This window comes from Onychomys torridus, chromosome 17 (assembly GCF_903995425.1).
Source record: "Onychomys torridus chromosome 17, mOncTor1.1, whole genome shotgun sequence".
NCBI lineage: Eukaryota > Metazoa > Chordata > Mammalia > Rodentia > Cricetidae > Onychomys > Onychomys torridus.
The window spans coordinates 25,327,365-25,352,645 of record NC_050459.1 but is presented as its reverse complement, the minus strand read 5'-3'; the positions used below and the strand labels follow the sequence as shown (position 1 = coordinate 25,352,645).

At 46.4% G+C, this 25,281-nt stretch overlaps 1 protein-coding gene across 2 annotated transcripts; it reads right to left on the bottom strand.

Annotated features, from left to right (window-relative positions):
• Window positions 1–1,004: 1,004 nt before the first annotated feature.
• On the bottom strand, window positions 1,005–23,824 carry Rnf122 (ring finger protein 122). 2 transcript variants are annotated; one of them, XM_036166484.1, is made up of 6 exons: window positions 23,429–23,824; window positions 12,156–12,312; window positions 5,754–5,799; window positions 5,457–5,498; window positions 2,334–2,416; window positions 1,005–2,077 (listed from the first exon to the last, which is right to left on the bottom strand). In XM_036166484.1, the coding sequence occupies exons 1-6, from the start codon at window positions 23,451–23,453 to the stop codon at window positions 1,963–1,965; spliced, it is 468 nt and encodes a 155-aa protein (XP_036022377.1). In that variant the 5' UTR covers window positions 23,454–23,824; the 3' UTR covers window positions 1,005–1,962. The 2 variants fall into 2 exon arrangements, with proteins under 2 accessions (XP_036022377.1, XP_036022378.1); XM_036166485.1 differs by having other exon boundaries at window positions 2,334–2,413.
• Window positions 23,825–25,281: the final 1,457 nt, after the last annotated feature.

Here is a 25,281-nt window from a genome sequence, read left to right as displayed (position 1 = left end):
CCACTCTAGGTGGCTGGTACCTGATGGCTGGCTCTTGTACATTTGGTATCAAAACTCTATACTGGGCTCAGCAAATGGCTTTCCTGTTCTCAGCACCCAAGGAATATTACCTGCTTGACTGGCATTGACCTGTGCTACCAAGCACGGGCAACCAGGGTGTAGCTACTTTATACTTAGGAAGGGCATTCCCAACATCATCCCATTCCATATGCACTCACTGTGATGCAGCAGCCCCTTGGGAAACTGGCAAGGCAAAGATGGAGAATCAGGATGCACACAGGGCCCTAAGTTGCTACCAGGTAGAATTCTAGATGGAGTGTAAGAGGCTATGATATGCCAGTCAGGGTGTCAGGGACAAGAAGTAGTAAAGAGATGGGGCATTGGGTAGCTACGTGGCTTTGAGGTTGCAAGGTCATGAGCAGTCAATTTGCAGATAGAATCCTATCCGTTCCAAGTCTTAGTTGGTGAATGGCACTTGAAAATATTGACTTTAAAGTGTTTCTAAACCTTCTGATAATTGATCCTGGCTCCATTAGGTCTTATTTCACACTGGTGTTCAACAGGTAATCCTTTGTCTTTTTCATTGCTGGAAACTGAACCCAGGACCTTGAGCATGCTAACTAAGTACTGAGCTACATGCTCAGTCCTCATTAAAAAAAAAAAAAAAAAAAAAAAAAATCAGAGCTGGGCAGTGGTGGTACACGCCTTTAATCCCAGCACTCGGGAGGCAGAGGCAGGTGGATCTCTGTGAGTTCGAGGCCCATCTTGGGCTACCAAGTGAGTTCCAGGAAAGGCTCAAAGCTACACAGAGAAAACTTGTCTTGGAAAACCCAAACCAAACCAAAACAAAAAGGGATCAGAACTGAGCTACATGCCCGGTCCTTAGTTCTTTTTTTTAAAAGATTAGAAATATCAAGTACAGTCTGACTTGGGAAGGAGGAAGAAGCAGGTAAAGAGCTCTGTTGTCTTTCCCGGCACAGGCCACAACCACAAGCCAAATTTGATTAGAGAAACATGTTATTAAATTTAATTTTCTTTAAATACATAACCTTTGCCCACTCTCACCTGCTTGGCTAAGGAAGGGGAGACTCCACCCCCTCACCCCACCATCCCTGGGTGGGTGGGGGCTGCATGTGTAAAGCCTGAGACGGTGATGATGAAGTACAAAAATACTATTTACAGAGGGGAAGCAGACATCTGTACTACTGTAACCTCCACACACCCCCATCCCAGGGTCCGTTCCAAAAGAAAGCCCCTAGAAATAAATGTGCTGAGGATAGAAAAGGTCCCTTCCCACAGAGTGGGGTCTCTTCAAAACCAGCGAGGAATAGGAAGCTCTGAGATTAACCAGGTTCAGGGAGAGAATGGATAGCACCTCAGATCTTAACAGGGGATGGTTGGTCCCATCACCCTGCAGTGGGCCAGGACAAGGCTGGCCTTTGTTTCCTGCATCCCATGTAAACATTGACTTTTCCCTTTTCTAGGTAGGTCCCTGACTTCCTTTATTTCAATGCCGAGTCTTTCACCTTGGTGTCTTGATCTTTCTCCATCCTTCCCTTTAAACCATCCCAAGGCTCTGACAGGATGTGAGGGATGTGGGTGGGGTAGAGCCACCTCATCCTTTCAAGGCCAGAGTAGCTTGTTCTCCAAAGGGAAGTGCTCATGTTCACAGTCACAGGGTGGATTCCTTCCCAGGGTAAGGATGAGGCAGGTGGATAGTGGAGTACCAGGATAGAGTAATCTGGCTGGGTGAAGTCACTGGGACTGGGTAACAGGAAAAGAAGCTCTGAGAGGCAGAGCCTGGCTAGAGTCTGGTACTGGTCCGGCACTGCTGGTGGAAGCCCGGCCCTGTCACCCTTGCCTTTAGGTGAGTATGAAACAAAAAGTCTTGTTCATTGTGTTGAGGAACCCTGGTGCCCACAAAATGAGCAGTCTTCTCCAGTGTCCACGTACAAGGAGCAATCACACCAGTTCATCCAACAGGATCCCAAGGCTCTGCGAGGTCTCTGTGGGGCCAGCAATAGGCTTGTTGCACATGGGGCAGACACAACGCATTTCCAGCCACTTCACCAGACACCTGTGAACAAGAGGACTGTTATCCCCGAGGAGACATTCCAGATGGCTCCAGCTGTCTCTGGAGTCCAGCTGCTTCTGAGAACAAAGTACTCCTGTGCCTGACCCGAGCTAACCTCTCTGGCATGCTGAACCTAGGGCATCACTGTTGAACAGCATTGGTAGGGATTAGAAGGTTCTTAAAGATACTCCCTAAGTATTTCTCCTCTGCAGGGCCGCATCGCTGCCACCCTCCACCCCCCAATCGCATCCCCACATACTTGCGGTGAAAGGCATGCTGGCACGGAAGTACTCCTAGCTCATCCTTCCCTTTGAAATCTTCCAGACAAACTGCACAGGTCTGCTACGGAGAGGGAGAGGGAGAACGAGAATCTGTGAGCCCATCCTGAATATCCACCAGTTTTCAGACAAGGGAACCAAACTCCAAACCCCATCTCCTTCCTGTGTGAGCCAGAGGAAGCTCAGCCATATTTATAAGACTATCAACAGGATTAGCAGCCAACACGGCTGCTTAAACTGAAATCAAGCAAATGAAGACATTGTAAACAAACATAGCTGCTCAGAAGCACTAGCCACATTTCTTCGAATGTCTATTTCAATATGAAAAGTTGGCCTGGAATGGGGGTCAGTGTGGAGTTTTGTACATCATCCATGAGACCGTAAGTTGGATCCCCTGCCCCACAATCAGAAACACTATATAGAGTGTGTGGTGGTTTTTGCTGTTAGGGATACAGCCCTTAGGGGGAGGAAACATAAATCTCTCTGCTCAACATCCTGGTTTTATTTTCGGTTTTGTTTCTTGGGGGACAGACTCTTACACAGTGCAAGCTAGCCTCAGACTCACTGTATAACCAAGGCTGTCCCTTGAATTTCTCACCTTCCAGCCTCCACCTCCCTCGGGTTGGGACTCTAGATCTGAGTTACCATGTTCAGTTCATTGTTTATAAACATGCCAGTTCTTCTCCCACAATGCACTGTTTCCTCATGCTACCACCATTCCAGGTTGTTCTGGTGCTAGGTAGCCACCACCTTCTAACAATCATGTATTTAACAAGTCATAATTCAGCCAAATCCCTATAGTATTCCTTAGACATGGATGGATACAACTATTTAATGTCACCGATAACTGCTCAGGTATTCAAATGATGTATATTTTGACTCAGGAGAGTGAGTTTTGCTCATGGTGCCTACTTAGTGTGTGCAGGCTACTTTGACATGAATGAGTTCTAAGTCTCTTTCATACCCTGGAGGTGGCTGTCCATATTTTCAATGCTCAACAGCTACCCACGGCTGATGGTTCCCAGATGGGAGAGTATAGATTCAGAACATTCTTATTAACATACAAATTTTTAATTGACAGTATCGGTCTTGAATAGTTCTGTCCTTTCTAGCCTACAGCATGACTAAGGAGTCACACAGTAATAACAAGTAAGACCATAGGATAGATGTGATGGTTATTCTTGGTTGTCAACTTGACTATATCTGAAATTTACTAAAACCCAAATGGCTGGGCACACCTGAGAGATCTTTCTTCTCTTTTTCTTTCCTTCTCTCTTCCTGCCCGCTCCCCCCATGCCCCAGGCATATACCATTACCACCTGGCAGTGAGGGATTTTTCTTAAATCATTTGAAGTGGGAAGACCCACTTCTAATCTGGATCTTTGAGGTGATCCACCTTTAATCTGGGCCACACTTCTGCTCATAACGTAGAGAATAACAGAAGGAAGTGTGCTCTCCGCCTCCTGGCTTTCACTCAATGGCAAGTCCATTTCTTCACTGGCATTACAGTCTACTTTTTCTTTTTTTCCAAGACAGGGTTTCTCTGTGTAGCTTTGTGTCTTTCCTGGATCTTACTCTGTAGCCCAGGCTGACCTCGAACTCAGAGATCTGCCTGGCTTTGCCTCCCCAGTGCTGGGATTAAAGGCGTGCGCCACCACCGCCCGGCAGTCTACTTTTTTGTTGTTTTTTGAGACAGGGTTTCTCTGTGTAGCTTTGCGCCTTTCCTAGAACTTGCTTTGTAGACTAGGCTAGCCTTGAACTCACAGAGATCCGCCTGGCTCTGCCTTGAGTGCTGGGATTAAAGGCGTGTGCCCCCACCGCCTGGCAGTCTACATCTTTGGGATTGCAGTATATAATGATGACCAGCTGGGACATCTAGCCTTCTGGACTAAAAACAACTACTAGATTCTTTTGGTAGAGCACCATTGTTGGACTAGCTGGACTACAGTCTGTAAGCAATTCTAATAAATCCTATATATATATATATATATATATATATATATATATATATATATATATATATTCATATTCATTCTATAAGTTCTGTTCCACTAGAGAGCCCTGACTAATACAGATAGATGCGCTGTTACATTCTCTAAATGCAGACTTATATCCCCATTTATGAAACGCCAAGGTCTCAGCTAACTACTGCAAAAGTTAAGAGACACCTGAACTTACTTTTCAAAGAACCTGTGGTGTGTAGTAGCAACATGCAAAACAAGAGTAAAATGAGACCACGTCTAGGGAGTCTCATGTTTGGTGGGGCTGGAATCCTATTCATTTTCAGACAACCACAAACAGCTCACTCTGGTTAGGGTGTCTGTGATTAATGGATGGAAGCCTTGGCAGAGGAGTTAGGTAACCTCAAAGGCTGAGCAGACTGATCTGGAAATGGTCCATTAAAAGAGGAGGTAGAGGGGGAAACAAGGAATGGTGAATGGTGTAACTGTATTTTTTTTTTCTTGAGACAGGGTTTCTCTGTAGCTTTGGAGCCTGTCCTGGACTAACTCTGTAGACCAGGCTGGCCTCGAACTCACAGAGATCCACCTGCTTCTGCCTCCCGAGTGCTAGGATTACAGGCGTGAGCCACCACTGCCCGGTGAGAGACTTTACAAGTCACTGATTGGTTAGGACGATGTAATATACTTGAGTAAAAGGTCCTTATTTTCTTTAGTCACAGACCAAAACATAGGTATCAAAGGGAAAAGTTAGCAGCACTCATAGATTCTGCACAGCACACTACCTAAGGCATAAAGCCTATGACACCCTTAAAGATTCTGCACAGCACACTGCGTATGACATAGAACCTGTGGCCACCCTCATATATTCAACACAGCATACTCCCTACGGCATATAGCCTATCATCCCCTTAGAGATTCTACACAGCACTGTCTATGGCATAGAGCCCATCACACCCTTAACAGTTTCTGCAAGATTCCTGTTCCATTTACCTTTGTTTCCTGCCTTATCTGACTCCAGACAAAATACATTACCTGCTGAGATGAATTCCTTCTGTTTGGACACAGTAATCTGTAGGCAGGGACTAAAGAGCCTGGAAAAGGTCCTAAGCAGGATCCTTCCAAGAGTTATCCCAAGACACTTACCCCATAGAGCTGCAACTTCTTAGCATCACCTTTAAGCACCACCTGAGGAGGAAAGATACAGCTGATGTCGGAAAAGGTACCAACCATAGGAGCCAGGGAGATTCACCCAATGGTGCGCATCTCCCTCTCTGTCCATGAAGGTGAAAAGCAAACCCAACTTGAGGACACTGGCAGGAATGGTAAGCCTCTGGGGTGCCCAGGAGGTCAGAGATTATAGGCTGTAGAAGCTTGGGCTTACTCCCCCTATCAGGGAAAAGGGTGAAGGAGGAAGTTTAATGCAAAGAGTTGGTATTTTACCTCCTTGTAGCCATATCGCTCACTCTGTGCCTGGTTCCGGAGTTTACTAGGTGGAGAAAGAAAGAGAAGAGCAGATTATCATGTTTTGTTTTAAGATACACAAGACAATTACAATATGTGGGGTGGGCAGACTGCTCAGACATATTTCTGGAGCTGAGAAGGGTACTTGTTTCACAGAGGCCAATGAGGGCATAGTTCAAACGTATGCAGGCCAACCAGAGATGATAATAAGGATTAAGGATTTATTACCAGGTCCCAGTCACATTCTGGGCTGTTCTCCAGTAGGGCATCCTAAATGGCTTGTCTGCTTTCTTTGCCTTTTACCAGTAGGTAAATTACTCCAGATATCCAAACTACGTAGATCAACAGTATGCTTACCATGTACAGAGGGAGTTAGGCCTGCACAAAGCCACTCTTGATAGCCAAAACACAGCATGTTGTTACCCATAGCAAAGGCATAATAAATAGTCCATCTAGGCTATGTTGTGTGTCCCTTGGAGATCGACATTGTCTCACTGAATCCAAACAACTCCAGGAAGGAGGAAGTTTCCATTTTATGGATGAAAAAAAAAAAAGAACCCCAAAGAAATTAAGCAAGTTGTCCAAACTTTCCAGAGCTGATGGGGAGCAGGTTCCGGCTTAAAGGTGAGCCTGCCCTCTTTACCACAGAACATGAACATGATCTCCCCCTGCCCCTCCATAATTGGTGTAATACATTGGAGCCTGAGTTCCTATTTAGATCTTGAGATATACTGCATGCTTTAAGCCTTTGACTTTGGATGACCCACTGTGCAGATGGCTGGAAGCATCATACACCAATTCTGTGCCATCTGATGTTGGTGGGGAAATTTTTTTTTTTACTGAGTTCTACCCACAGCCCAGACTGACTTCAAGTTCATGACCTTCAAAAAGGATTGGGACACAGGCATGTGCTCAGCTACAGGTGGGTATAGATGCCTCCTATATATGGGCACAGAACTTTCACCTTTCTGTTGTTGTTGAGTGCTAGGGATTAACCTCAGTGCCTCAGGTATGCTATAATGATCAAGTTAATTTGATTAAGAAATACCATAATAGCTCAGTATTAAGTGAGGTATATCTCAGGGTGTGTCTTTGATGTCATTTCCAGACACATTCCAATCATGAGTGTTTTGACCTAATTCTTCAAAGGATTCATGGCACAAGGCATTATGGAAAACTGTAGAAAGAGGAATCTTGCCTTGGCCCCACTGTTTTCTCTATTTTGTCTCTTGTCCAGTAAGAACTGACAAATAGCCTCTGTTACAACTTCCTGCCACCCCAATTTTCTGCTTAAGCATTCGAGACTAAGTGACCATGAATGAGACCCTCCCCTGAAACCACAAATTGGGTATCTTTCATAGCACTGATAAAAGCATATTTGTTATATAATAGGCCGAGCGCTTTCTAACATAAATTTGTCTGGAGTATGGGAGGGAAGCCTTGCCATACTGGAGTAGGGCCAAGTCCACCTCACTACCTGTTCCTACAGGGTTGACAGGCTAAGAACACCTTTTTGTTGTTGTTTTGTTTTGAGACAGGGTGTCTCTGTGTAGTTTTGGTATCCTGGATCTCGCTCTGTAGACCAGGAGGCTGGCCTGGAACTCAGAGATCCACCTGGCTCTGCCTCCAAGTGCTGGGATAAAAAGCGTGCTCCACCACCGCCAGGCTAAAAACAGCTTTTGTTTTTCAATGGGTAAAGATAGAAGGGGGGAGGGAAAACCATCTCATAGTACACACACTTTTATATCACAACCTGAAACTTTAGGGGTGTAGCTCAGCAATAGAGCACTTGTTTCCCACGCATGAAAGCCTGGGTTTGGTCCCCAACACGACAGAAGAAAAACTCATTTTTAAAAAAATGCCACTGGTTTATCAGTTGATGCACTCACTGTCTATGACCACCTTTGGGACTGGCTACGATGACACAGTAGAACGGCTAGTTGGTTGTGATGGAGACTTTACAACCCAAAAAGCCAGTAAATAAAAAGGTGGCTAGTCTGAGCCACAAACAGAGAACACCTCATTTCAGCAATTGCAGCTCCTGCCAGAGTGGTGAAGAAGCAGCGGGATAGACAGCCATGCCTGAGAGAGGTGGGTCAGGACAGATAAGATCTGGCCACCAGCCTCCTCCATCCTTCCTGATAGGAAGTCACATGGTCTGGCAAGGCTCTATGTTCCTGGAGCCTCTGGGAAAGTCCCAGCCAGGTGGATTCCTGCCAGGGCTTGGGGCTGAGGCAGCACTGCCATCCCCACCCCCACCCCGGGCTTCTCTCTACCAAGTGTTTTCTGCTCACTTTCAGGCCTGAACCAACCAGAGCTCCCCAACTGTATGATCCTTAATGTGCAAAACCTCTCAAGTCCTTCCAAGGTTTTCATATATAATGCAAGTGTGTCTTTGTCTCAGCTTCCAAAGGAGATGGGCTGGGAAGGGCGTGTCCAAAGCTAGAGTGAGCTATTACCTGACCATACCACGCGTGGTCTTTCTTTAGAAGAAAACTTTCATTTTCTTTCCCATTATCTTACGTAACCCAGGCTGGCCTCAAACTGGCTATGTAGCCAAGGATGACCTTGACCTTCTGGTCTTCCTTCCTCAATCTCTGAGATGCTAGGGTTAGGAGAGCCCCTGTGGGTGCTAGGCACTTTCCAGCTTAGCTCTAACCTCGTCCATCTGCACTCCTGAGCTCATTCTTTCCCCACCCTCTAAGCCTAAGGGCCGAATGCTTGATAGGTCACTAAGCTACATTCCAACCCTGTGGTGGGTATTGTGTTCCCTGAAATATTGTGTGTTCCGCGAAATAAACATATCTGGGGTCAGAGAACAGACAGCCACTAGAACAAAGCCAAAAATGGTGGCTAGAAAATGGGAAGAGTAAGCCATAGCAGAAGTTGGGCGGTGGTGGTGCACGCCTTTAATCCCAGCACTAGTATTCAGGATTTGGAGCAGCACAGTTCATCTGAGAGACATTGGGATGAGGACTCAGAAGCTGCCAGCCTGAGGAAACAGGATCACCTGAGGAACTGGTGAGGTGAGGTAGCTGTGGCTTGTTCTGCTTCTCTGATCTTCCAGCATTCACCCCAATAACTGGCCTTGGGTTTGATTTTATTAAAAAGTACCTTTAAGATTCCTACTACATAACCCTGTCTAGGGGTAGAAGTTTAAATGAGAGAATGCCACACTTTTTTTTTTTTTTTTTAAAGTTCAACTGTCTCATCAACATTGATACACTTGGGCAGTGTGTGAGTGCTATGCTTTATGACCAGTGGGTCCTAGTGCCTGGGGTCCTCTCACCTAAGGCAGGCTCCCTTTAATGGAGGGATCTAGGACCCTCAAAAGCTCCATCTTCATCCTGCATCGCTCTTTCAGCTCAGGAAGGATTAGGTCATAAGGAGATGGGGCTCAAAGGGTTGCAAAGAAAACAGCCAAAAAAGCATACTCTGGGCCATCCCAGCTGGGGATGGAGAGCCAAAAAACTCGGGACAGGTGGCTTTCTCAGCTGTTGGCTGAGCAAAGCAACTAAAAATACCATGATCTCAATGAGACCATGGCAAGCCACCGCCAGCAGGCTCTCCCTTCCCTTCCCTCTTTTCCCTTTGAGAGCAAACAATGCCACCAGCTCCAGAAAATAATTGTTCCTTTCCTGCCTATTTGTATTCCACTGGACACCCCCCCCCCCATCCTGTGTAAGCAGAGTTCAGCTCTGAGGGGAGAGAGGAGAAATAAGGGGCAGCTGGCAGTTGAGGCGTCCTTGGCTCATGAGCTCACCGGGTCAGGAGTGGCAGCCATGAGCCTATTTTGGCTGAGGTGGAAACTGAGAGGCAGGGAGAGGAAGTGGCCTATGTGCCTGTGTGTTTTTCTATATATAGACACATACACCACATGCTAGTGAGCCTTTGGAACCATGAGACCCAGGGGTCAGCTGGCTCTGGACAGGCTACAGGACATAGGATAGGGTGATGAGGGAGCAGAATACCGAAGAAGGGACAGATGGCACTGTGCTGCAAAGTGTGTGTGTGTGGGGGGGTGGCTTTTAGTATCACGTGGTCACTACACTCTCTTCTTCTGCTACAACCAAAACAAAACAAATCAGAACCAGATAGAACCAGAGCCTGACTCCTGCAGGATCCTGACAGCCAGCTGAATGAAAGGGGTTGGCCATGGAGGTCTCAGCAGCTCTACTTCCCATGCAAGGCAGGTGGCACATAAAAGACAAACATCGGGCCGGGCGGTGGTGGAGCGCACCTTTAATCCCAGCACTTGGGAGGCAGAGGCAGGCGGATCTTTGTGAGTTTGAGACCAGCCTGGGCTACAGAGTGAGATCCAGGAAACGCGCAAAGCTACACAGAGAAACCCTGTCTCAAAAAAACCAAAACCAAAGCAAACCAAAATAAACAGAAAATAAAGACAAACATGGAGGAGAGCATGAAAGGCTACATCGTCAGATTAATCCACCTCAATCAGCATCTTCCTGGACAAATTCCTAACTGTCTGGACATGAATGGCTTCATTTATGCAGCTCCCTAACCCTTACATTGGAAATTTGTTCACAGAATTAGGTGAGCTAAATGGTCTACCGCAATGCCTGGCACAGGAAGGTCCTTAGCAAAGACTAGCCCAAAACACAAGGTCATGCCTATTAGTAGCAATTAGGAAACGAACCTCAGTAGTCATCTACTTGTTAGAGTGTTAGCCGCCTCCTGAGTGCTGGGATTAAAGGCGTGCGCCACCACCGCCCGGCTGAGAAATATATATTTTTATAAAACTTTATAAATTTATATTTCTATAACTATATTCTAAAAAAAAAAATCTGTGATACTTGAAACATGTATCTTTACCCTTCATGAGAATTGGTTAACTGCTTGACAAAGGGGTTGAGGGAAAAGACCAATGACTAATAGTTTTGGGAGGGAAATCATAGGGCTTATAGAATAGAAAAGAGGAAGTCTACACCCACTCCCACTTAGCAGGTAAATGTGAACTTTGCACTTATTGTATCAGAGGAAAATTTAAAACACCAGTTTCCCTGCACACTGAGGCTGAGAAATTCAAGGGCTTTTTTTAAAATTTGTTTTTGTTTTGTTTTGTGTAGCTTTGAGTCTGTCCTTGACCTTGCTCTATAGACCAGGCTGGCCTTGAATTCAGAGATCCTCCTGCCTCCTACCTCCCAAATCCTGGGATTAAAGGTGTGTGCCAGCACCGCCTGGCTGAGAAAATTAAGTTTTAAAGACACCTGTCTCTTAATTTTCTACATTTATTCGATTAGACCCTAGCCCATGCCTCCAAAGGCATCTGGTAATGTGTGTGCCAGGGAAGGGGCCAGTTGTCACAGGACTCCAAAGATTATTACCATGTTCTATTGGCCAGAGAGATGTCCTACTCTCTCCAACGTACAGAGCAGACCCATGAGACAGACCCACAGCATGCACCAATTGAACACCCCATTAGAACTCTGCTTTTGTTTCTGCTCTAAGTACCAAGCATGTCCAACACTTTGCCCCATGTGCATGTATATTCCTATGTGTATAAGCACACATGTGTATATTTAGGATACCGACACTGGCAGTCTTCCTCAGTGGCTCTCTACCTTATTCACTAAGGCAACTTCTTTCCCTTGAACCCAGAGCTCTCTGATACGGTTGGTCTAGCTAGCCAGCTTGCTCTAGGGATCCCATCTCCACACTCTAGGACTGGAATTACCTCGGGTTGCCATGCTCACTCAGCATTAATGTGGGTTCTGCATTCAAATTCAAGTCCTGATATAGGCTCTTTAAACGCTGGACCATCTCCCCCCGATTTTTAGCAGATAACATCCATAAGCTCCTGTGTCCTTCACCTTAAGGAGAAATAATAGTTCCTGGGGCTTAGCTACCCCTGCCAAGCTCAAGTCCTTCTCTTGATCCCTAAGCAAATAAGAGTGTCATTTTTTCCTTTTCGCTCTGAGTTTTCTATCATGAGCTTGCTAACATCAACATTGGGAGAGCTGTCAATTTCACAGAAGAACAAAAGAACTAATAATACCTACCTACCTATCTATCCCTGGTTGTGAGTGGGAAGCTGGTTAAGAGTGCTGGCTTTATCGCTCAGCCAACAGTCATTCTAGGCAACCTTAGAATAACTAATTGGCCAAGAGGTGGGACACCGTCCAACCCTTGGTGACCTTATGTGCTCTGGGATAACTTGATAAGGCTGATATAAATAGAAACACCAGACCTCAAGGGTCCAAGAGAAGAGCGGGCTAAGGTGCATCCTCCCAGAGGCCCTAGGACAAGGCTCTGATGTGTCTGTGTGGGAGGGTGGGTGGGAGCACCTTGCTCAATATCTTCCATGGCCCAGTCTCCTTCCTTCTTGAGTGCCCTCCCCAAATCAGCCAGCAAGCAACTAACCTGATAAAGTAGCAGCAGAAGATGAGGCTGAGCATGAAGACAAAGATGCCTGTACCGAAGATGACCATGTAGATGTTGAGGGGAAGGTCTTGGAAACTGATAGGTGGCATTGAGCAGGACTTGTTGGTACTAACCAGTCCCAGGCCACAGAAACACCCTGCAAAACAAGAGGCAAATAATCCTAAAGTTAGACACTTACCACTGAGGCCCGTAGTATACTGTGTTGGCAGGAATGGCAGGTTCTAACTTAAGATTATACTCCAGCCCTAACTAACTACAGACGTTGTTCTGAATAAGTTCCTTAGCCAATCTATGAAATGGAATGTTCGGCAAAGCACTTGAATGGATTAAGAATTTAGAAGCCTGGCATGTGGTGCATGCCTTTAGTCTCAGCACTCCAGAAATAGAAGCAGGTAGATCTGAGTTCAAGGCCAGCCTGGTCTACAGAGTGAGTTCCAGGACAGCTACACATAGAAAATTATGTCTCACAAAAACAAACAAGGGAGGAGCAGTGGTGGCACACGCCTTTAATCCCAGCACTCAGGAGGCAGAGGCAAGTGGATCTCTGCGGGTTCGAGGCCAGCCTGGTCTACAAAGTGAGTTCCAGGACAGCCTCCAAAGCTAGAGAAACCCTGTCTCAAAAAAACCAAAATCCAGGAAAGGCGCAAAGCTACATAGAGAAACTGTCTCTCGAAAAACAAAAATAAAAAAAACAACAAACAACAATAAGAGATCCAGGCAGTGGTGGTGCACACCTTTAATCCCAGCATCTGGGAGGCAGAGGCAGATGGATCTCTGAATTCCAGGGCAGGCTTCAAAAAGCTACACAAAGCCCTGTCCCCCAAAAAACCAACCAAACAAAAAAAACAAAAACAAAAAAGGAATTTAGGCAAGCACAGAAAGTAAAACAAACAAACAAACAAAAATAAAACTTCCTCCAAGTAGGAGACACTTATTGGGTGCATTGCAAAAAGAGCGTAGGTTGCCGGGCGGTGGTGGTGCACGCCTTTAATCCCAGCACTCGGGAGGCAGAGCCAGGGATCTCTGTGAGTTCCAGGCCAGCATGGTCTACAAAGTGATTTCCAGGAAAGGCACAAAACTACACTGAGAAACCCTGTCTTGAAAAACAAAACAAAACAAAAAAATGCCGGGTGGTGGTGGTGCACGCCTTTAATCCCAGCACTCGGGAGGCAGAGCCAGGGATCTCTGTGAGTTCCAGGCCAGCCTGGTCTACAGAGTGAGATACAGGACAGGGACCAAAGCTACACAGAGAAACCCTGGAGAGAGAGAGAGAGAGAGAGAGAGAGAGAGAGAGAGAGAGAGAGAGAGCGCCAGCCTAGGTGAGAAAATATATTGTGAGTCTTGACTCATGTCTCCTAAACTAACTATGTGATGTTCATGGAGTTACTACTATGGAATTAACCTCATCATAGAAAAACTAGCAGAGCAGAGGACTAGAAATGATGATTTGAGAAATAATAAACTGCAAAGAGGAATTAATTGCAAAGGTCATGTGTCACCCTTAACCACCTGTTCTAGGAGACAAGCTGTGCCAGAACCAGAATAGAAATTGTTCCCTAGAACTCCAGGCCAGCATTCCAGAAGGTGGTGGTGAAGACTGGTGCCAGGGAATATGGGCTTCTACTCACAGCCTCAAGGTCCATCCTTGAGCATATCTCCTAAGAACTTGTTAGAAATGTGCAGTCTTAGCTGGGCCTTGGTGGCACACGCCTTTAATCCCAGCACTCAGGAGGAGGAGCCAGGTTGATCTGAGTTCTAGGCCAGCCTTGTCTATAGAGCAGAGCCAGGACAGGCACTAAAACTACAGAGAAACCCTGTCTCAACCACCCCCCTCCCAAATAAGGAAATAAACAGGCAGTCTTAAGTCTATACCACACTAAATGAAATGGATTTATCATTAGGAAGACCCTTGGAGATTCTCCAGCACATTTAGCTTGGAAGCAATGGCTGGCCCCAATGCTTCCCTTCTCATTGGCCCTCCCATGAGGCAATCATCTTCCCTCGCCCATGCTTGGTGTCCAAGTGGGTGTGTGCTCAGACTCTGGGCAATAAACCAAAGAAAGTCTTCAGAGAAAGGCAAGATTTTCCTAGCTGGGCACAATATTATACACTATCTTGGAAGTGTCTACTCAGGAGGCTGGAACAAGGGAATCATGAATTTCAGGGTAGCCTGAGCTATGCGGCGATACCCTGGCTACCTCTCACCCCCCACCCCCTGCAAAAAACCAAAAAGCAAACAAAAAAGCCACAAACAACAAAGAACTAAATTTCTTTTAGGAAACATTTTCTTCTACCATCTCAGACATCTAGGAAGGTAAGATAAGAAAAATAGAGAATAACCAAAAGCATTAGAGTGATATCCCGGATTAACCAGAATCTGTGTCCCACATACATTCCAACCACCTTCTACATGCCTCGCCTTTTTACTTTCCCAAGACCTGCCAGACCTCAGGGGCTAGGCTCTCTCCTGGCTTTTTGGTTAGGAGCCAGGATTCTACCTGGTGATTACCAGGATTGAGTGCTACCACAAGTCTGCAGCAGACCAGCTACAGACCGCAACCAATTGTGACACTGTGTTATGGTCCAGACTTGAGGCATCCCTGCAGCAGGCTTAGAGGCTCCTCTCTGCTCCTTGGACCCCAGGAGGTAAAGCCACAACTTCCCCACTTTTCTGCTGTTCAAATCTTAGAAGGTCTTTTAATAAAAAACCCAGAGCCAAATATTGGGGTGAAGGCCGAAACAGAGAAGCAGAGCAAGCCACAGCCAACCTTACCTCACCAACTCCTTAGTCAATCCTGTTTCCGAGAATCCTCAGAGTGAAAGCTTCTGAGTCTTTACCCAAAAGGGTCTCAGCTGAAGTGGCGTAGTTTTCTGTTTCCTCACACCTTATATACTGTTCTTTGCCCAGCCATGTCATTTCCTGGGATTAAAGGCATGTGTGCTTCCCAGTATGGAGATTAAAGGTGTGTGCCAAGACTGCCTGGCTGTTTCCAGTGTGGTCTTGAACTCACAGATAGAGGTGGATCTCTGCCTCCAGTGGTAGGATTAAGGGTGTGTGCCACCACTGTCTGACCTCTAATGTCTTCTAATCTCATGGCTGACTCTGTCCTGATCCTTAGGCAAGTTTATTAGGCAAGTATACATCACCACACCTGATAGACTTCAACCTCAAAAAGCCATGTGCTAAAACTTTCTAAATTGTGTATGACGGCAGTGGTGGCACTTGCCTTTAATCCCAGCACTCAGGAAGCAGAGGCAGGAGGATCTCTGTGAGTTTGAGGCCAGCCTGGGCTACCAAGTGAGTTCCAGGAAAGATGCAAAGCTACACAGAGAAACCCTGTCTCAGGGAAAAAAAAATCAACTACCTAAGTTGTGTATGATTATGATTCTGTCACAGTGATGACAAAACTGTCACATATGGAACATCATTCCTGTGTCTCTTGTATCAGTGGATGACCTAAGCCTTCATCCAAAAGTCAGACTATGCCACCTCCTACTGCCACATCCATTTTTACACACATTGCCTACTCCTGTCACCTGTTTCCGCTAATTATCCTACATGTCTGGCACATCGTCCAAACTCCACTTACCATGCAATTTCCAAACTCTTGTGTGATGGTATTGTGTTCCCCACAATATTGTGCACCCTAATAAATTTGTCTGGGGTCAGAGAACAGACAGCCACTAGAACAAAGCCAAAAATGGTGGCTAGAAAAATGGGTCAGAGCAAGCCATAGCAGAAGTTGGGCGGTGGTGGTGAACACCTTTAATCCCAGCACTTGGGAGGCAGAGCAAGGGGGATCTCTGAGTTCAAGGCCACTTTAGAAACAGCTAGGCATGGTGACACAGCCTTTAATCCCAGGGAGTGATAGCATAAAGAGAAAGATATATAAGGTATATAAGGCCTGAGGACCAGGAACTAAGTTAGTTAAGCATTTGGTTGTTATTGAAGCAACACAGTTCAGCTGAGATTCATGTGGAGGAGGACTCAGAAGCTTCCAGCCTGAAGAAACAAGACCAGCTGAGGAACTGGGGAGGTGAGGTAGCTGTGGCTTGTCCTGTGTCTCTGATTTTCCAGCATTCACCCCAATAACTGGCCTCAGGTTTGATTTTATTAATAAGAACCTTTAAGATTCAAGCTACACTCTTGTCTGGTCTCAAGTCTATATGAACATGCACCCTGCCCCCCCCCCGCATTATCCTGTGCCAGCCCTTCTCCACCTGGGCCAGTCTTATTTTATCTTGCCCAACCATGTCATGTCTATCTCCACATCTTTGTCTATGTAGCCTTCTCTGCCTAAAAGAATTCTTTCCTTTATGAAGTCTAGTTTTGGTCTTTGGGATAATTTCCCTTTCCAATGTCAGTGCTGTGGGTTGAACTAGTTAGCACCTTGTATAGACTAGGCAATTGAGTGACCCACTGCTGTGGATATCACTCTGTGTAAATAAAGTTCTGATTGGCCAGTGGCCAGGCAGGAAGTATAGGCAGGACAAGAGAGAAGAGAATTCTGGGAAGTAGAAGGCTGGGGAGAGACACCGCCAGCCGCCGCCATGAGAAGCAACATGTAAAGACACTGGTAAGCCACAAGCCATGTGGCAAAGTATAGACTAACAGAAATGGGTTAATTTAAGATAGAAGAAGTAGATAACAAGAAGCCTGCCACGGCCATACAGTTTGTAAACAATGTAAGTTTCTGTGTACTTTCTTGGTTGGGTCTGAGCGACTGTGGGACTGGCGGGTAAGAGAGATTTGTCCTGACTGGGCCAGGCAGGAAAACTCTAACTACAAATGGCGCCCAATGTGTTGGCAAGAGTTTCCACCTAAAACCTGAGAAAAAAGATTCTAAGACTGAGCTAAAAACAGCTTCCTAGTTGTCTCTCTCAAGTTAGCGGCAGCCTGCCGGTTTCAGCTACTATGGCGGGTTCCTGGCGTGTGCGTCTGACCTGCAGTGTGGCGGGAATGAAGAATCTACAAGCAGCACTTTACTCTGCTGCGTGGTGGATTTAGCCTTTGGTAGTTTAAAAAAAAAAAAAAGTTTCTGGGCTATGCACTGCTTTGATAGAACTGCTTCTGATAGCTGATGGTACACATGGCTCCAGACACAGAGCTGGCGGTAAACAGTGCCACCGCCATGTTGGAAAGCTGAGGTGGGCGGAGCCAGCAGCCACAGCAGCGTTTCAGTCTTACAAAGATGGATATTACACAGAGAATCTGGTTTATGTTGTCTTTGGGATTTTTAACCACAGAAAAATATTTGATCATAAAAGCTGTTGAGTTAAACAAAAATGTAAATTTTAAAGGTACCTTGACTTTGAAATTTGGATATAAGGATATGTTGCTTTGGAAAGGAGTCTCTGCTTTTGTTTCCACAGAAAGCCAGAGGCTGTGGATTTGTTCCAGATTAAGATATATCAGGTTTGATCAGCCAAGACCACCTGAAAGGTCTCCGATGACACCATGGCCCAGATGATCTGACATCCAGAATGGTTTCAAGGCAACTGGCTCAGAGGTTCACCCTAATAGACTACTCTATAATCCTAAAATTTTCTTTGTATCCCCATAAGATACAGCGCCCCCCTCCAGCAGGAAGTAGTAAGAGAAACTACGCCCACATTCCCAAAATTATCAAGCTGGCTTTGGAGATGGAATTGGCTCACTCCTTCTGTAAACCCAGACATATTGCTAAAAGAAAAGGTTAAGAGATTCTCGTGTCCCAAATCAGAAGAGCCCTCTGGTGTGGGACAGAGAGAAACCAATATTTTTATTTAAATTGGGTTGATTATAAATGAGATCTCTTTCTAAAGAAGAAAAGGGGATATGATACAGATATAATAGGATGAAAGGGTAGATTAAGGAACTTACTTCTAAATTGCAACAACTTGTTTAAAATGTTTTACATTGGTATAGATTTTAGTCTATTGATACAAACTTAAAGTTAATTTTGTTATACTATGTATATATTTCTACTTGTGTTTAAGGTATTATGTTTGTATAGCTCATTTAAAATTGTAATGGATAATTAAAAATAGATTAATAATTAATCATCTATGATAATCATACTCATAGCCATGTTAGTTAGTCTTCTAGATATACATAGAGATATTTCAGATAGATAGGTAATCTTCAAATACTTCAAAGGCCTACAGAATATGGCATTTAAAATATTTTTAAAATTTAGATTTTTCTGGACAGTGAGACATGTCTGCTCCTGGCAGCACCAATTTACTTCAGAGAGGAGAATGGGCATTGAAGACATTTCATATCTTATCTTCACCTTTGCAAAAATAGCCATTTGGGCAAGAAACTGTTCTTGCCTGGACTGCTTGATCAACTGGACATGCATAACCCATAGAAAGGTGACCACTGAACTTGGCTTGACAAAATGGTCCTTCAGGTTCCTGCTTCGCAGAGGAAACTGCCAGACATTCTACAGGTCACTGAGAGAAGTGATCGAAAGACTCTAGCCCTGTGGGCTGAAGACAAATGCCCCAACTTTACAAAGAAATATTAGGTGACTGTCCAGGCTGCCAGCTGTCTCTGTCTACTCTTACAAGACTCCCGAAAAATGCTTGCATCCTTCTTCCGGTTCTCAGGCAATATTATATCCTTCTGAGGTCTTTGATGTGGTTGAAGACTAGATAGTTATAATTTTCTCAGTTATGATACAAGATAAGTTAGATATAAAACCTTAGACTCACAAATATAAGATAGATAGGATATCTTCTTTAATATTGTAACTGTAATTCTTGCTAGATAATTGTTTTGTTATATGTAATTGTACTATGTAAAAGTTAAAGCCTTCCTTAAAAAAAAAAAGAAAAGGGGAAGTGCTGTGGATATCACTCTGTGTAAATAAAGTTCTGATTGGCCAGTGGCCAGGCAGGAAGTATAGGCAGGACAAGAGAGAAGAGAATTCTGGGAAGTAGAAGGCTGGGGAGAGACACCGCCAGCCGCCGCCATGAGAAGCAACATGTAAAGACACTGGTAAGCCACAAGCCATGTGGCAAAGTATAGACTAACAGAAATGGGTTAATTTAAGATAGAAGAAGTAGATAACAAGAAGCCTGCCACGGCCATTCAGTTTGTAAACAATGTAAGTTTCTGTGTGCTTTCTTGGTTGGGTCTGAGCGACTGTGGGACTGGCGGGTAAGAGAGATTTGTCCTGACTGGGCCAGGCAGGAAAACTCTAACTACAACCCACTACTGAGCTGAATCCTCAAACACCCTCCCCTAAGGTCTTTAGGATATCCCAATGATCTCTTTCATGGAATTTTACAATGCCAAGAACTCAGTATCTTCTGTTACCCTATCAACTTAAATTGACTCTTGTTGCGCTCCGCACTGATTGTATGATAAGCATGGGGCTGGAGAGACTGCTCAGCTGTTAAAGGCTAGGCTCACAACTATAACCTTATGATAAGCATGAAAGCATGGTAGTTGAGATTAAAAGAGCACAGAGGAATGGCTAGATGACTTTCCATGTGGGAAAGAGACAGACTCAAGCACCTTCTTTGACAAAAGTTAGATGTGATCATAGAGGTGAGTCTATAGTTCTGAAAGCAAAGACAGAGCCAGAGAGTAAGTGTAGTCCTCCCAACAAGCCTGAACTCTGGGCAGACCAACTTGAACTCCTAAACACTCTGCAGTGCCCCGAGCTAGCTAGTGTTTGGTCTGTCTACATAGCTAGTTAACAGACAGCTCCCTGCTTTCTCAGAGCAACCTAGTCTCCTTGGCAAAAGCTCCTACTTCAAAGTAGGAAGACTGATGTTTGGGAAAACTGCCCAGAAACTGCCCTCAGCTAATAAATCACCAGTCAGCCAACAGGTTTTGTTCTGGGTGTGTTTTATACACTGACCTAGACCTTGTGGGGAAACAGAAAGCGAAAGAAGTTCTTGTTCTGAAGAAATTTTCAATTAGGGGAAATTAAAGAAGCAATTAGCTACTTAAAATTTGCTTTGCTCAATAGGATGTTTCTTGCTTCTAGGCTCCACTAGAGGGTTAGAAAGAATACCATTTTCCTCACTGGTTCCCACTTGAGTGAGGATTTGCTTTCCCATGGGTCTTTCACAGAGCAACTCTCTAAGCTATCATGCTAGACCTGGCCCAGCATCCTTCACTCTGCACCAGTAAAGGGTCTCAGGAACTCTCTTCCAGGAAATTGTACCTTCAGGACCACCAGGTACCTGCGGGTACCTCCTTCATTCTGCCACAGAAATGTGGGATGCTGTAAGAGGGCCAGCATCCTCTCCACATTTGCCATGGCTCTCCTATGGACCTAACACAAGCAGGACCCTAATATCTACTGGGTCCTAAAGAATCTATTTCTATTCTGAAAAGCTTGTTGTGTACAGAGGATATACGCTAGTATAGTACCCTGCTGGTACTTTGGTTCCAGATCAATTTATCTCCATCTTTTCCCATCTCCTAAAAGGGTTTCCTTGGGGCTCTAGGATTGAATCAACGGATTTGGGACTTTGTGGACTATATAAGGAGGCAGGTTCAAGAATAGATGTTCAAACAACTCAAATAGCTCCAGGAAGTCCCTGAAGCTGATCAGATTCACCAGGGGCCTCCCCACCTCCCTGTGAGAGTAAACAACAAAATCTGAGAATCTGAACTCAGAAGGAAGCTGAGCTGCAAAGACTCTTAAAAACCAGACCAGCTACCTACAAGAGTCACTTGGAAAGGGCACTCTCCAATCTGTTGAGCTGCAGGCTGTGCAGTGTGTTCCAGGTTTCCCAGCTTTTGTGAACAGTCACCCATGCTGGAGTGGGCTTTGGTGATTGATACAGCTGAGTCATTTCTGCTTCTGTGAGTAAACCCCCACCCATATTCTTGTAAGTCACCCCAGTAAAACTCATTGGTTCATCCCAGTTGGACTTTGTATCCATAACTTTGGTATGCTGTGGAATCCCTAGCTAGTGTGAGTGGACAGATAGGAGCTGCATCTCCCCAGGAAAAAGCTTTGTCACACAACAGCCTGCTGTCATAGGAGCTCATGTGTGTGACCCCTGCAGTCTGAGGGGCTCAGGCAGAACTGAGTTTTCCTGAGGCCAGCATGGGTGACAGTGAAAACCCATCTCATAAAGCAAGAATAAAGCTTCTAATAATACAGTGTGAGTATCATTCATACTTTTGAGAACAAAATTTGTTTGATTTCTTTTTTGTTCTTTTGAGAAGAGTTTCTCTGTAGCCTTGGCTGTCCTGGAACTCAGATCCACCTGCCTCGACTCCCAAGTGCTGGGATTAAAGGTGTGTGCCACCACCGCCCGCATATTTGAAATATTTTTACTTTAGAATATTTGTACAGGGCCTGGTGGTGGCCCACACCTTTAATCCCAGCACTTGGGAGGCAGAGGCAGGCGGATCTCTGTGAGTTCCAGGCCAGCCTGGTCTTTAGAGTAAGTTCCAGGGCAGCTAGGACTGTTTCACAGAGAAATCTTGTCTTTTGGTTGTTGTTGGTGGTGGTTTTTTGAGACAGGGTCTCACTGTGTAGCTTTGTGCCTTCCCTGGAACTCGCTTTGTAGACCAGACTGGCCTCGAACCCGCAGAGATCCACCTGCCTCTGCCTCCGGAGTGCCAGGATCACAGGTGTGTGCCACCACCGCCCAGCTTTCCCTTAAAAATTTAAGGTCAAAGAATACCCATCCCAGATATGGGGTTCTCTAAGAGGTTTTTCAAGGGGAGCAGAAATGCAGCTGCATTCCCTCTGGGGTCAAGAGATAGGATCTGCCAGTCACTTTAGGAAACGCAAGAATAAAGGGTACATTGCAGGTCAGTGATGGGAGTTTGTTTAGCGTGAGCAAGGCCTGGGTTCCAACACCAAGGCGGGGTGGGGGGGGTGGGAGGGAGTGGGGTAGGGCAGCGAAAGATAAAACACTTTACAAATGGGGCAGCCCAGAAGAAGGTCGGGGATACTGACAGCTTAGTCCTCCCTAAGTGTATGGTCCATTGTCTTCGACTTTGACACCAGAGTGTCTCATCTCAGCTGGCAGGCTGCAAGCAGGAATGACGTCAGAGCAGGTCTGGCCGAGACCAGCGGATCTGGGAACTGCTTCTTTCCAGCCAAAGGGAATCTTTCCCAGATGCTGGGATACACCGTCAGGCCTCAGCCCCCATCCCCCGCCCCTCTCCATTACCGCCTATCACACACAGCTTGGTTCATTTTCAGGAAATTAGATCCGACCAGCAAAAGAAGGAAGGAGGGGGGGAGGGATGGGGGCCACTCATACACATGCGGCCCAAACCCTGCCTTAAAACAAAAGCCTCTTGAAATAATTAATCCAAGATCTGGCAGAAGTCTACTCAAGAATGGTTTTCCCCCCCCTCTAAGTAACCAGCCAGCTACACCAAGAAAGAAAAAAAAAAGCGCCAGTGGCTTTCCACCTTGTCCAACTCTTCATGTTTAGAAAAAGTGGCCAAGATTCTGGGCTCCCTTGGGGTAAAGAGTGGGTGGTATTAACATCTAAAGCTTAAGTGACCGGCTCAGAAAAAGCCAACGGGTAGCTTAAGACAGCAAATCCAGAACTGCTCCTCACCCGTAACACCTGAGCCACCCAAAAAGCCTCAGGTGAACTAATTTAACATCATTACCCCCTGGGGGTGGGGTAGGGGTTAGTGGCGGGTGGCTGGGCCTGGAGGCGCTGTCACCATCTAGGCTGAAAGCAGACCTCACAGTCTGGCCTCCTTACCAGAAAGCAAAGCCCTTGCCAGGCCAGCCCTGAGCTGGAGGCCCAGCAATCTGCAAGGCTTTATCTATTCAGTAAAGCGACGCTCTTTAATCCAGTCTTGCGCCCTGGAAGCCGATGAGAACCAACAAAGATGAGGAAAAGTTACCCGGCGCCCTGTCCCGCACGTTGCACTGTATACATATTTAAAATAGCCTGCAAAGTTTCAGGACCGGAACTTGAGCTCCCTCTAGGAGATCCTAGCCCGAGCGCGGATTTAATTCTCCAACCACCACAACAAAGAACAGAGTTTGAGAGCGCACAAAGGCAGGCGAAGGGGGTAGAAGAGGGCCGGACCGCCGCACAAAGGCCGGGAAGCCCTCGGCTCGCACGCCCCTGGCCCTCCACTCGCTTGCAGACCTTTTTTTTTTCTTTTAGCCCCAAACACTGAGAATGGGTCGTTTCAAACCGCGCGCTGTGCAGAGCACCCCAGGACGCCAGGATGCCTTCTGCGCCGTCCCAGAGACGAGGAAAACTTGGCTCACGACCTGGACCTGAGCTCATCCGCCCACCCCGGGACTCACCGTTACACCACTGGAATGGGTGCATCAATGAAGTCAAGGTCGGCTTCTCGGAGCGAACGGAGACGGAGTGTTGAGACCTGGTGGGGTTGTGCACGGCGATCGCCGGGCTGGAGGTGCAACTCCCGGAGGAGTCAGGGGCTGCAGAGAGGCCGGTTTGCAGAGCAACAAAGACGGCAGAGGAGGAAACAAACAAAAGTCTTTCTGAGAGGAGTCCTGCCGAGGGGAATCGCGGAGGGCCCGGGCCGGGAGGGCAGCGGAGTGGGCCGGGAAGTCCGGCCGAGGAGACAGCAGCCTGGGCACCGAGCCGGGCTGGGGGGGTCCCACCGCGCCTAGCAGTGCGCGCTGGGATTCCGAAAACTGACACCGCGAGGCGCACACCCCCTCCCTTTGACTGCCCCCTCCCGGGAGCCCGCCCCCTGCTCGTCAACTGCCCTCCGGCCAATGGGAGCCTTTCTCCTGCCCCCGTGTATTATTTACAGGCGGTTCCCCCTTCTAGCAAGGGGAGCCTTTTTGCTGGGTAGGCTTCTACCCCGCCTCCCAACCAGACCCGGGGAGTCCCCGGTCTGCAGAGAAGCGTGAGGGGCGACGCCCGCAGGGGGCGGGGACCACCGCCTCCCAGGACCCGGACGGGGAGTGGGGGTGGGGGAGTAGGGGAAGGACCCGACGCTTAGTGCCACTTTTGTTTTCCGCATACAGATCCATGCCTGTCTCGAATTTCTATAGCTCTGTAGCAGCCAGTCCTGAAGGGTTGTGCGTGGCAACTAGCGCATTCCCAGACCCACTGCGAAAGGAGGGGACTTGAGTGGAAGGCAACGCAGACGGCACTCAAAACCGGATCTGCAAAGGGCTATTGTTCTCACCTCTCTTCGGGACAGCGCCTTCTCCGTCAAACAAGGATTTAAGGCCTAAAGCTGAAGATCATCACTTGCCAGGGTTCCAATCTCCCAGATTGTGACTAAAATCCAGAAGCTGGCTTTGTCAATGCAGGGGTCTTGTGTCGGTGTTGAATGAACAGCGAAAGACAGCCTCAGTTCTCTGTGCAGTATTACTTACTTTGCATGACATTCCATGGTTTATTTCATTTTTTTTTTTAAAAGTAGAAATTTATTTAGTCCTAACTGGCCTCCAATTTAGAGAGATCTGCCCTCCTCTGCTTCCTGGTTGCTGGGATAACAGGCGTACGCTACCACAGCCAACTGGTTTATTTCTATTTTTGTGTAACTTTCCACTTAAAGTATTACCATCAAGTGTACAGTATTATTCAAAGTACCTTGGTACAGGAGCCACATCGACGGTCAGAGGCAGGGTGTGAGGAGACCCACAAATAAGCGAACAAAATGTCCTGCTCTCCCTGTGACACTTTTTATCCCTCTATTGATCTGTTCATTGGAACTCAGTACTTTCCCTAACTCTAGGGAGTTCCTGGCACCTAAGTAAGCTAATGCATGTGAGTGCTTTGCCATTTCAAAGTATAGTCGTTAAAGTATCCAATGTCCTACCCAGCACCACAGAGCTGCTGGAACAAAGGCAGTCTTCATATCTCTGGGGATGGTCAGATGGTCTCCAAAATCAGAAGGCCCTTGTGGGCAGCCACATAGTGTTTGCAAGTAAGCTAGACATCCCTTAAGGTTAAAAGGTCTTTCTCTACTAATATTTGCATAATTTGACAAGGTGGAGGGCTCACTGTAGTTATCAACTGCTTCCTTAACAATTCTGTTCTTTCAGAGCTAGTCTGGGGGGTTGTGTTCTATGCAGATCTAATTGCCTTCTCTGGTTTTGTTTTCTTGAGACAGGGTTTCTCTTTGTAGTTTTGGTGCCTGTCCTAGATCTTGCTCTGTAGACCAGGCTGGCCT

What these genes read in the sequence shown, in the direction of transcription:
- Rnf122 (XM_036166484.1), bottom strand. Translation starts at nt 23,453, where the DNA reads ATGCACCCATTCCAGTGGTGTAACG. An exon ending in TTCTGCTGCTACTTTATCAG is followed by an intron (nt 5,800 to 12,155) that starts GTTAGTTGCTTG and finishes TTCTCCACCTAG; the next exon opens with TAAACTCCGGAACCAGGCAC. An exon ending in AGAAGTTGCAGCTCTATGGG is followed by an intron (nt 2,417 to 5,456) that starts GTAAGTGTCTTG and finishes CCCTCTCCGTAG; the next exon opens with CAGACCTGTGCAGTTTGTCT.